Source organism: Fukomys damarensis, unplaced genomic scaffold (assembly GCF_012274545.1).
Source record: "Fukomys damarensis isolate Sample0158 unplaced genomic scaffold, DMR_v1.0_HiC HiC_scaffold_33, whole genome shotgun sequence".
Lineage (NCBI taxonomy): Eukaryota > Metazoa > Chordata > Mammalia > Rodentia > Bathyergidae > Fukomys > Fukomys damarensis.
The window spans coordinates 11,348,606-11,361,376 of record NW_022900945.1 but is presented as its reverse complement, the minus strand read 5'-3'; the positions used below and the strand labels follow the sequence as shown (position 1 = coordinate 11,361,376).

At 38.3% G+C, this 12,771-nt stretch overlaps 1 protein-coding gene across 4 annotated transcripts in view; it reads right to left on the bottom strand.

Moving 5' to 3' along the window:
• Positions 1-5,830: 5,830 nt before the first annotated feature.
• Positions 5,831-12,771, bottom strand: part of St6galnac3 (ST6 N-acetylgalactosaminide alpha-2,6-sialyltransferase 3) — a 391,438-nt gene continuing 384,497 nt past the window's right edge. For all 4 annotated transcript variants that reach the window (XM_010605156.2, XM_010605157.2, XM_033758295.1 and 1 more), the window contains 2 exons: positions 9,060-9,167; positions 5,831-8,014 (listed from right to left, as the gene is read on the bottom strand). In XM_010605156.2, the coding sequence (XP_010603458.1) occupies positions 7,828-8,014; positions 9,060-9,167 (295 nt within the window). In that variant the 3' untranslated portion in view covers positions 5,831-7,827. The remainder of the gene's footprint in view (positions 8,015-9,059; positions 9,168-12,771) is intronic.

Sequence of the window (12,771 nt, the reverse complement as noted above, 5' to 3'; positions counted from 1 at the left end):
GATCCAACAATATATTCCTGGAAAGCACCATAATATATTCTTAACACCAGCTAAAACATAATAAAGACATTCAAGTCTACGCCAGTTACCAACACTAGGCTTCCAGTTTCTTGCCTTTACAACAGGTTTCACATTGATCTGGAAGAAAATAAACATTGGCAGACTCTGTTCTCTAATTATTTTGCTTTTAGACTTCTTGCTAATCTACCTCATGGGCAAACTAAGAAAATTTATAAGATAACACACAGAGCACATTCTTTTTTACCAAGACAGGCAGCAAATAGTTTCTATTTCAGGATAAAAAAAATTCTGTTTGCATTAAAGGGAAAGGATCTGTAGATCCTTTCAAGAAAATGTCAAATGGTAGAAAATATTGGGCTGGAAAGAAAATATTGAGAGAGAAAGAAAGAATATGAAGACCTCTCTTCTTCAGAATGACCTGTTTTAGTGATGTCCATTCCATTGATGGCATTTAAAGGTTTGTTCTTTGTGTGTGTGTGTGTGTGTGTGTGTGTGTGTAAATTCATATGCTAATGAGAACAAAGCAAAAGAGAGGTGAGAGGATATTTGAAATTTGAAGATTTGAGAACAGCAATTTAATTTTTTACTTAAAAAAAAGACCATCACAGCACTGCACATTCCTGAAGACCAAAGGAGAGTTGAAATGGAGGCTAATCACTGTGCCACCTTGCAACACAACAGGCACAAAATAAAGTGGCTGATCAAAGGTGAAAGTGGATCTATCTTACTTTAATCACAAATCATTAAGACATTAAAAGTCATGTTACTTCTATTGTTGAAAGTCAAAAGCCACTTGAAAGTGTCTCTAACTTATGAGTTTCTCTCTTTCCTTCCTCAGGCAAAACAGAACCTAGATCAATATTTTGTCCTCTAGTTTATTCTGTTTCAGGTGTGGGTACTGGCATCCACATGGAGAAAAGATTTTTCTCAGATGGCCCTAAACCTGGAACAAGAATTAACAACATAACCAACTCCTACAGTTGCACGAGACAGAGTGATTTTCTTGCAGCCAGGTGTCATTATGACCAAGAGGATTATGACAGAGATTTCTATGTCTTTATCTAAACTTGTGCGTTTCCCTGCTGGGCCCGCAGTTAGCTGGCATGGCCCACCTAACCATTAGGCTTGTGACTGAGTCTGGTCAGTGGGATGTGGCTGGAGTGATGTATGCCCTTAATTTTGCCCTTAAAACCCTGCAGCAACATGATGGTCTTTCCTCATCAGCAGAAAGCCAGAGAGGACTCAGAGCACTCAGAGAAGGGCAACGTGGCATAATGGAGGGTGTCTTTTTTCCTGAGTCACCTTTGAAGATAAGCTATGTGGAGAAGGAGGATATGCGAACTCAGATTTTAGAGAGAAATAGACTCACTGTTAGATCACCAAAACTTAGGGGTTCTTAGTTACATCAGTTAGCCAACCCCAAGTGGATATAGGCATCAAGCCCCCCTGGTTTTGTTCAAAGCGTGTCCCATTGCTAATGTGTGACCTCAGGCTGACCACCTTCTGTTTCAACTTCTTTGTGTATGAAATGGTGATAATAGTATTATGTACCTCACATTCAGTCCCTTAATAAGCCTGGAATATAAGTTACTATTATTTAGTTTCAAAGAAGATTCTCACTTTAAAGAAGATTCTCACTTTAAGCTTTCTTCCAAATACATGTCTCTTACAGAACTAGATGAGGTATTATTGTTATAAGCTGACTTGTAAAACGAGAAATTATCCAAATGTGAAGAAAAAACAAAAAGGATAAGAGGAGAAACAGAAGGAAGGAGGGAAAGGAAGGTTGAGAAAAGGCAGAAGGAAAGAAAGAATTCTTTACTTGAATTAGCTTTTTGTTAACTTGATTTCATTAGTAAGTCTGGAGCAGCAAGGAAGGAAATATATCTCAGCATCAGACAGCTAATGTGAACTACACAAATCCTACAGGCTGATCAGTACCTTTTCTTGTTATTGTATATGCTGTTATCTTGGCTATCTTTCTGCCTAAAACAGAAGGTATATTGAACATCTCCACCATTTTTTCTTTCAATGATGATATTCTCTGGCTTTATTAACATATAATGGCCCTGTTATAAAAGGGGAACAACTGAAATGTGCTCATAGCCCATTTGCTACTTGGCAAGCTTTATTCTAAGACACACTATCTATAAACGAAGCAATCTGCTACCAGAAAAAAGCCCTCAACTTAACGTACAGCTGTGCATTTGGAATCTCCTCTGTAAATAGATGAAGATTACAGGTTTTAAAAGTGAATGAGAGACTACAGCAAAAATTGTGTGAACTCAGAAAGATGAGTGAAACCTAAAATATATTATATGTAATGGAAATAGGTATTTACTCGGTAGCAATGACAACAAAGTTAAACATGAGGAAATTAGTACTCTGTAGGTTGGCTAACAAGAAACCATAAAACACTCTGGGTTTGGTCCCTTCGGAGAGTCTTAGAAGAAACTGCTCACTTATGTAGGCAAATACATGAATTTAGAAGTTAGCTATTTATTCATCAAGATGTTCTTCACTTTTATGAAAGTGAGCTTCTATTTTTCTGAAGTCTTCAAGGCAAGAACAAAAGGGAAATATATGTGGATAAAGAAGAGGTTTTCTACCTCAAAAACAAATTCTGCCTATTCTGAAAGAAAAGAAGCAGAGAACTTAAAAACAACTAAATGAGATTTTCTGCATTGTTACAATGCCCAAGGACAGTTCTGACTCAATACCTTAGCAATTTATATGCAATTTTATTCTGGTTGTGTCTCTAAGGTTGAATAAAAACGAGCAACAGAACAATACGCTATTTCTGGGCTGCAAGAATCATTTCCAGAGTCCAGTGCATATGGCTTTAAAATTTTCCATTTCTGACAGGATCATATGAGTGGACTGAAAAGAGAAAACCTGTTTTTCAGTCTTGCACACTCATTGAGACCCGTGGGGCACCTGGGGCTGGTATCACCTTCCAGAGGTCATGCGCTGTGCAGAGGTGAGCAGGTAAACCAAGGGGAGCTTTTCACTGGCCAGTGCTGAGAGGGCTCTCCCTAGACAGGCACCTGAAGGTCTGAGATCAGTCATTTCTGCTCTGGGGATGTCAGCAACAGGGCCTGCTCATTTCACTGGGCAACTCCCATCACCCAACAGCTCTTGACTCTGTCCTCAATGTCACAGACCAAGAAACTCACTTTTGTCTTCGTTACACTGGTCTCAGGATTTCACGATGTTGTATTATGTTATGGCTTTAGAAACAAATGGAGAAAGGAGAAAAACAGTGATATATGTCCATTCAATTATGTGAATATTTCTATACTTCGGTGTAGAGATTTCTTGAATCCTCAGTAGAATCAGCACTAATGGGAGCCCTTTGTTTCCACGAAAGTAAATTCTTTATAAATCTCATACACAGTTTCCCAGATGTTAAGCCATGCTTAAAAGAGTGTTGTAGAAAAATATTAAATGAAACAGCAGACAAGACTTTGAATCCAACTACTTCCATCATGGTTTAATAATCAAAGGCAAGATGCTTGATTTCTATTTCTATGATTTCTATTTCTATGCTTGATTTATTTTCTCAAGTCCAAGGTGAAGAGGTTGTACTAGCTGGTCTTTAAAGTTCCTATCAGCTCTCTCTAACAGCCTATGCTACTTAGGAAGCCTAGTGCTGGTTCCTTAAAATAATGAGGTCTTGCCTTTTAATAATACAGTTAAAGACAAAACATCTTTCCCTACTGGTCCCGGGTATGCAGTTCACTTGTGATAAGATATACAAACAACTGGCAAGGACCAACATTACTGGTTCTGTGCATTTGATGTTCCATTTTAAATGCAAGGTGGGTATGTTAGGAAAAGAAAAAGAAAGAAAAAAAGTAAGCTATCTGTTTATATCTTATCAAAATTAAAATGATCTCTTAATTAACATCCAGTTAACATCACCAGTTACTTGAGTGGTGTCTTGAGTACTTGAGTGTAGTCTTTTTTCTAAAGTACTTGAGTATAGACTTTCTTCTAAAGAAGCTGTGAGTAATTCTCTTCTGCTGGCTTTATGCTTCTGGAATGGTCAGCAGGTCCCAAATTCAGACACTTGCTTCCAGCCCAGCTGATTCATACCAAATCCTCACAGAGCAGTCTCCATATATAATTTTCTTTTTCATGTTGGCCACAATTTTCTAGCTAAATAATAAAAATCATGCAAATTTGTGTTTTGCTTATGCTAAAGACTAGCTTATTTGAATAGGAGGACCAGTTCATTTACCATGGTGTGAATGAAGCCTGATGCAATGTTTTTCAATGTGACTTTAGCTAAGCTGCAATCGGCAGAGCCTCACGATACAGATTGCTATACTTACAAGTCTGATTTGTGACAACTGTGGCATCTAATTGTGTTCTCAGTTTTGGATTTAGTGTCTTTGCTAGCTTTATTCTTCTGGCCAGCTATTGAATATGATTTTATGTCCTTTCAGCAATCAGTACATTTACTTTGGATTTTTGCTTTTTTCATCAGAATTCAAAATGAAACCAAACAAATTTCAGATGAGGTCTAAAATAGGGTTTTCTGTGACTCAGGCACCAGAAGAAAATAGGATTACTCATGTGAATATATATAGTTATTATTATATATGTATATCTGAGCGCATAAATATAGTGACACAAATTTGATTCACCCGAAGTGATTTTCCTTTGATAAGCTGATAGCCATGTGAAAATATATATTAAACATCACAATAATACAATTCATTACTACTTGTTGGTAGGTTAATTTAGGGTTTCAAACGTTCATTTTAAAATCTTTTTAAAATGATCTTGATTTTCCTATGATTCTTCACAACCAGCAATAATATTTTTCTATCATTTAACTTATGTATTTTTATGCTAATTTCAGAGGGTCATAGCCATTTTCTATAGTCCTCTTGCCTTGAGCCTTAGATGGTATTGAAACTTTTCCCACAGATATAAATTAACATCCAGGTGGGGTATGCATCAGTGATGAGTGCATTCATTTATATTTTTCCAAAGTTTAAGTGCTGGGTGGAATCTATTTGTTGCCTAGAACCTGTGGAACAAATGGACTATAAATTTGCATAACAAAATGTTCCCCTTGCATTGTTCCTTCACCTCTCTCTTCTCTATCAGCAAATCTGAGATGGAAAATTTCTTCTCAACATGGGAGAAATTGGACTTTGCATTAGAATTAGGAAGCTGGAATACAGAAGAACAGGAAATAGAAGCAGAGAAAATGAAAACCACAGAGGAAAATAAGTCATGAGATTCTGTCCAAGTCCCGATTACACTGGAAATCATTCAATTGGGTCTCTAAAGTGAGAATAAAGTATTTTTTGTTTCCTACTTTTTATTAGTTACTTTACAAAAAAGGGACAAAAGATAGCAACAACAACAAAAAAACTTAGAGTAGAGGTTTAGTGAAACAAAAGGGAAAATAGGAAAACAAACATAAAAACCCACTCCCACTCCTTCAAAGCTAACAGCAGTCAGTCTTACTGGTCCTCTCCACCACGAGTCCTAGCATCTGTCCTGAGGCAAGAAAGCAAGGACATTTTCACATTTCTCATCAGTGAGGACTAAAACCAACAAGAGTGGATGCCCCATTTGCTAGACAAGTAAATAAATTAGGTTATGTCATTCTCTGAACATTCTGATTAATCAAAGATTCCTTTTTATTTAAAAGTGGAACTTCTGTATTACAATAGGGAGAAAACAGTCTGTATTACAATTTTATTTACTTACTTTATAAGTTTATTTTTATTTATTTATTTAGTACCAGGGATCGAACTCAGGGCCTTGTGCTTGCCAGGCAGGCGGTGGAACCACTAAGCTAAATCCCCAGCCTACAATTTTAATATTTGCATCTATTTTTCTATAGTGGGCATTTCTATCCATTATTAGCTCTGAAAAACTAACATTCCTATACCTGAAAATCACATAAAGAAACAACAAAAGAGTAACAGCTTTCTCTAAGGATAAAACTGGGGGTTGATAATTTTTATGGGTGTGAGTATCCGAGTCCCAACTGGCAGAAGATAGCAGGAGAGAGGCTTTTACATTTTAATGATGACTCATCATGATGCTTTGCACTGGTAAACACTTACCAAATATTCCTGAGGTGAAATGCATTTTACTTCCAGGCTTCAAAACATTTGAATCATCCTGCAAAGATGAGTTTGGACTCTACTCTCTCAGTGAATCAACTCTCTAATATTTACTGAGCAATAAGTATACGGCGAACAGAATTGTTGCAGTCCTGGAATATGAAAGTGTGTTTTCCTGCCTTCGTTCATTCCTATTGTCCGCTCTTTCTCATCTTTTCTTGAAACAGCTATTTACCAAAAAACAGATATAGCAAAAGTTCGCAAAGGTCCTAGTCTATGGCCAACACAATCCTTGTGAAACTTTTTGGATAATCTTAGTATAATATGCTGTATTTGACACCCAAATTAATTGGTTACTAGTCTACATAAATGCTATTCTATACAAATATTAGCAAAGAGGGCAATCTGAAATATATTGGAACAATCAGCAAATTATAGCTCATCTTCTGAGGAGGTGAGGGAATGTATAGGCAATAATCCAGTGAGGTGGTCAAGGGGATCACATGGCATAGCGTATGTGAGAAGACTGTAAATGGAAAAGCACTTTGGACATTAAGATCATTACTACAGCTATAATGGTATAACAATATACTATGGTTATATCCCACAAAGGCAAAAGCTCTAGTGAGATTTAACACAAGGAATCATCCATATCAAACAGTTGGTACTTGGCATAGATCATGTAACGTATGGAGAGACACATCTTCGGCCTATAAAATAGAAATCTGAATATACAAATATATATATTATGAATTATGGTAGGATACAAATTGATGTAAAAATATGCTTTGCTTTCCCTAGTTCATGAGTTTAAAATGCATATAATTTTGTGTTATTAGATGTAGCAGAGTTAGGAAATCCTTTGCTTATGTTTTAGGTATGTTTCACAGTATATGTTATTACAGTGTTGAAATTGATATTGTACATGTTAAACACCCTTCAGAAATATTTAGGACTCAACCAAAAATAACAACTTTAATGTAGATCCTTCTAATAACATGTTTGGTCATATTGTTTTGAATAATAGCAATGAAACAGTCAGAGTAGAAATTCATTAAGATTTGCTACTTGGTACAGTTTGAATGAAGTGTTTGAGATAGTCAAGAAATCTTGACGTGTAGGACCTCCATGATCAATGTCTTCATTGACAATTGGGTAACGGCCTGAGAGTCACCTGTAGGAAATACCCGAGGAAGATAGTGCCTCAGAAACACCTTCTTTTAGCTCAGGCTCACTAGTAACTGTGATAAGTACTTGTACCCTGACAGCATTTCTTGGAACAGTGTTTGACAGTCAACCATTTCTCAAGATGTTGCTGCTGCCCAGGCTCAAGAAGCCATGGACTCAATAACCTTGTGTCGTGAAGCCAAATCCCATAGCCTTTTGCAGTTTTGGGCAGCTAGCTATCTTGAAGGACAATCTCCCCATTTCTTAAATCACAGTTGTTATGTCACTGGCCATCGTATCAGTTCCAGTTAAATTATAAAGTGCACTATGTAGTACTGAACCTTCAGAAAGAACTAAATGAATACAACCACCCTCACGGAATCCCTAGTTCAGATTATATCCAAGTTTACAACCCATATTGGAGGATGTAGAGGAACTTAATCATCATCACTGTTGTCTTCACTGACACCATCATCATCACTGGCATTGATAACATCACACTCGCAGTACCCTGATTGGGTGTGGCAAGCCTGGAAAACCGACATCAAGACACTGTCCAGTTTGGGTGTGTAAATATTATTCTGTGTTTCTTGGCCCATTTGGCAAACACTTTCTTTTCAGTGATAAACCTGTGTCCCCCATATGGGGCATGTTCATGAAGAAAATATTCATCACATTCATCTCTTCCTTGTTCATAGTAATGATAGGGGACTTTTCTATACCCTTCTGTCCTAGAAAAGAAGAAAAGGGAGAAAGATTAAGATGAAAACTGAAGCATTCATTTATAAGAATCCATTATGTGCCCAGTAAATGCATTTACTTGCAAACCCAGAGATGATTCTGGTGGATGAACTCAGTTAAAAGCTATTATGTATGAAAGCTTTTAGGAAGATGTACCATGTCCTTAATGCTTTAATAGATCAAATAAAATCATATATCACATCAATTACATTCAAACACATGGCTACCCCGTGAAAGAGGAAATGGTGTATAATGGAAGCAAATCAGTAGCCTGATGCTCTTGCAGAACTTGGAAATTTTCGAGATTTTTCACAGTAAGATTTCAGGTTTATCAGCACTCCATTATACTTCTAGTTGTGGTAGAAATATTTGTTCGTGTATGAGAGTTACCATTTTGACAATATGATTAAAACACTTTCTGAATTATGTTGTGCTGTTTGTTGGTAGAGAAATGTATTTCATTACCCCGATGAAGCATGGAGGGTTTATTTTATTATCTAATTATAAAGTGTCCTCCAGCGCTTGGGAATGTTGTGGATAAACACACTCATTTCAAAGAGGGCCTGGCAGATTATTCACTTATTAGTGAAATGTACTTTCCAGGAAGACTTGTTAAGCTGTCAGTTCCTCTGAGGCTTCAGGACATTTTGTCCTTCATGATCAAATAGAACCACTGCGTAGATAGCCACCCACCAAGCCACTAGGGCAGCAGGAATGGCAGACTTGCTTTTGCAAATTAAATTACTACTGAACTTGTGCTGTATTTCCAAGCCGCAAGTCCCCGATATGCCACTGATTAAGGGAAAAGTGTTCCTTCTGACATTTGATATTAGATTGTGGTAAATATTTTTCTTTTTATCACCTCTAAAAGTCACAACTTGATGCACTGACAATAAAATGTCATGTCAGCAAAGAACACCAGGAAATAATTGTTGCTTTATCTGTTTCTCAGATTTATGACATTACCATGAATTGTGATGTTTTGACATGATATCAGAATTGGAGTTGCATAAAAATAATTTCCTGTGATCTTACTTGCAGTAGGTGTCATTTATCATCCCGTAGACGCGAATGCCATAACAGGCATCCATGGCCAGAATGAAGGTAAACCACCCCGTGCTGAGGTAAGAGCCAGACTGGATCCTGTGGGGGGAGAACAAAAACAAACAACAAACAAGACAAAACACAGAAAACACACAGAACAACAATAAAGTGTGGTGAGAAACAAGCAACACTTTATGAGGAGTACAGCACTTGCTATCAGGAAGAAGCATTAAGAAACTTGACAATCTGTCAAGGATACACACTTATTTTGAATTATCTCTGAATAATTTATAGACATGCTCTTGCTCTTACTACCTTAAGCCTCAAAGCCATGTTGTGTGAAAGAAAAGCCATATGGCAAATATCTGAAGTCAAATAATCCTGCTCCCTTCAGGTGAAAAATAATTTATTTGATTTTCCGTAAGGCACAAATTAGTGCTGTATATCAGAGTACAGATTTTCTAAAAGTTGCTTGGAGCCCCGATGAGAACTGAATGACAATGCTGTTGTCTTGCTTAGCTGGATGTGTCCCTTTCTCCCAGTCTCCTTGGGTTTCAAGTATAAATTGGATGCATATAGGTGAGTGACTTAGTCTACAAAAGTATCCACAAATTTTCCCAAACTGTTCTCTGGGCATCATGAGATGAGACTTTTCCTTTGATAGACCTGTGTTACAAGCTTATTTAGCACATTTTTGGGGAATACGTGCTATGTATCTCTCATACTTCAGATACTAGGAATTTATCACGTATCAAAACAACCAAAATTTTTGACTTTGTGAAGGCTGAAGGGTTGTATTTAGAGGTGGTTGTGAAATAAACATTTATCAAGGAAGGTCTCCTAGATAATAGAAGAAAGATCTAAACAGGGGGAGTGTGTGTGTGTGTGTGTGTGTGTGTGTGTGTGTGTGTGTGTATGGTAAAAGTCATGTGGACCACACCAAGAAAAGGAAATAGCGAGGGCAAAAATCATAAGCATGGAAGTGTTCTTGGTGAGTTCAAGGAAAAGCTTAGAAGGGTGGTAAGAGAGGGCGGAGAATGGTTGAGGCGGTCGGATTTATAAGGTGTCATTTGGAAATATGGTGAATGTTTAAATTTTTAAAGATGTTTCACAGTATAAAACACATTACCAGTAACTCCCCTCATTTCAAACACGCTTATCCCATCATTCTGGCTTCTTTGTGAAGCTGTTCTGGAAATCCTTTTATGAGTGTTTCTAGTGGTACTGTTGTGGCTGCCTCAGTGTCCCAAATTGATTCAATACGTCTTCTTTTCAGGGTCATTCTTACTTTGGGGAAGAGCCAGATCTGGTGAGTAAGGTGGCTGAAGACAATTGTGATGTTTTTACCAGCTGCCTTTCTGTCAGGTGGCACTTAGCAGCAGCATTTACCATATTGTTTTATTACACTTTGTAAAGAAACTACGGAGGAGGACTTCCAGAGCCACTTCAGAGGGTGGCAAGAGTGATGGGGTACAGTGTTTAAACTGAAGAGGTATTTTTAGAGGGATCAGTGACAACATATCTTTAACTGTCATCTATTTTTTTAAAACTCAAACATTCACTGCATATTTCAGTCACATCTCGCAGCGCTGTCTGGAAGGGTGTGTGGAGTTCTAAGGGTTCTAGACGGATTTCTCTATCTGTCCTGAGCCAAGGCGACCTAATTCATCCAGAACAGATGACTGCCTATCACCTGAAAACTCTTTCAGAAGGGGCAAGGGCATGAACAGAAGTTGTTTGGCAAATGCGCAGTCGCACCTCCCAAAGGCTACTTTTCCTGTCACCATCTAGATTCCTTGACTGCCTGGAGCTCAGCCAGCCCTTCTACATACACGGGGCCACTCAGACCCCGAAAAGCAGCCTGGATGTGACCCTCCAACGGGGACTCACTCCCTACGGACGTCCAGTATTGTTGTTGCTCTTCCTCAGTTCCATGTCATCAGCTTGTTATGGAAAGGACTCCTGCAGACTCTGTTTCTTTCTTGCTTTTTAAAACCAAGCATGGGAGTCACATTCCTTACATCCTGACAGCATTCCAAAAATTAAAACTTGCATAGGGGTTGATGACTGGATGTTAGCCTTTATTTTTATTGATTTGGCATAATTTGCAAGGAGAGATAGACTCAGCCTATTTAGTCTGACATGCCACTAAATAAGGAGCCAGTCCTTGCATCTCCTGGTGCATGTTGTCCAAACAGAAAGCACAGGCATCCCTCTGTATTTTTATGTGATTGCGTCCAGGACACCTGTGGCTACCAAAATCTGCAGATGCTCAAGTCACTTAAATAAAATGGCATAAAATCAGCATAGAATTTACACACATCTTCCCATATGCTTTCAGTCATCTCTAGAATACTCACAGTGCCTAATATAATGTAAACCTTATGTAAATATACTATATTGTTACACTGCATTGTTACACATATTGCCTAATGATTAGAAAGAAGGTCTGTTCGTGTTCTGTGCCAACGCAATTTTTCTTTTTGTTCCCCAAAGATATTGGTTTTGGTCTGTAGTTGCTTGAAACCACAGGAGAATTTGTAGATATGGAGGGCCGTGGTATTCCAGAAGTGGGGCCACATTGGGATATCTGCATTTTCAGCTGTGATGGGAACATAGCAGCATAAGGCCCTGCAGTAAGTGATACTTGGGTGGAAGGAGCTCCATGGGGAGGTGTGATGGGCTTCAGAGCAACTTTGCTTGTGATAGGTGAACCCTGTAGTCATTCTGCACTCCTGGCTTGAAGGAGAACTGGCAAGGATGAGATTTGCTTATTTAAAAGCTGGGAGAGATGATAAGAGACAAATATCCTGACAAAAAGCTTCCAGGACTGAATCTAGAAATTTTATCTATGCCCTGAATTTGTCTGGCTCTGATTCCTACTAAATTGTATCTGCTCTTCTCCTCCAGTTGATTTCTCATGCTACTTTTAAAAAATATTTTCACTCCTTTTATATCTTCTGTATTCTTCTTCATGACTAGTCTGACCAGGCAGTAGTAGAGACTGCTAAATGTTATAGCACTTGTTTCTTGGTACATGAATGGGGAAAAGCATGTACCATTTCTTCACCCACTTACTCATTTCTTCCAACAAATATTTCACTGGTGTCATATTATGTGTCACTGGCTGTGCTAGCAGCTGGTGATGGATCTCTCCTTAAGTAGCACATGGTCTAATGGGGGAGGCATGCCTGCTAAAGGAACTGATTGCAATACAGTGCAGCACAGCACAGACCTGTGTGCTGCAGGCAGCACAGGGTGGAGGGTAGGGTCACAGTCAGGATGCCTGGTTTCCCATTCCCAGCGGCGGCACGATACAAGGCAGTTGAAAACTCATTTAACCTCACTGGGTCTCATTGTCCTTGTTCTTAAAATGAGATGGCTGTTCCAAGTCATGCCTAAGATTTCTCTCAATTTTAATTCTTCGCGTCTGTGGTCATCTCCCTCCATCATGAATCAGTGGTTAAGCACTGGGCAGTACCACACCCTGTGCACATGGGGTGCTGCGATTAGCCAACATGTTAATCACACAGATCACATTTGATGCTTATGTGGGTGCAGGGCATAGCAGTAAGTGCATGGGGTATAGGTAGGAAGAGAAAGTGGATAGAATGCCTTTACCTTGCAATGGTAGTGACTACAGTCACTATCTTTTGGGGAAAGCAGCAGGTTTCTTTTTTCTTTTTTCTTTTTTTTTTTTTTT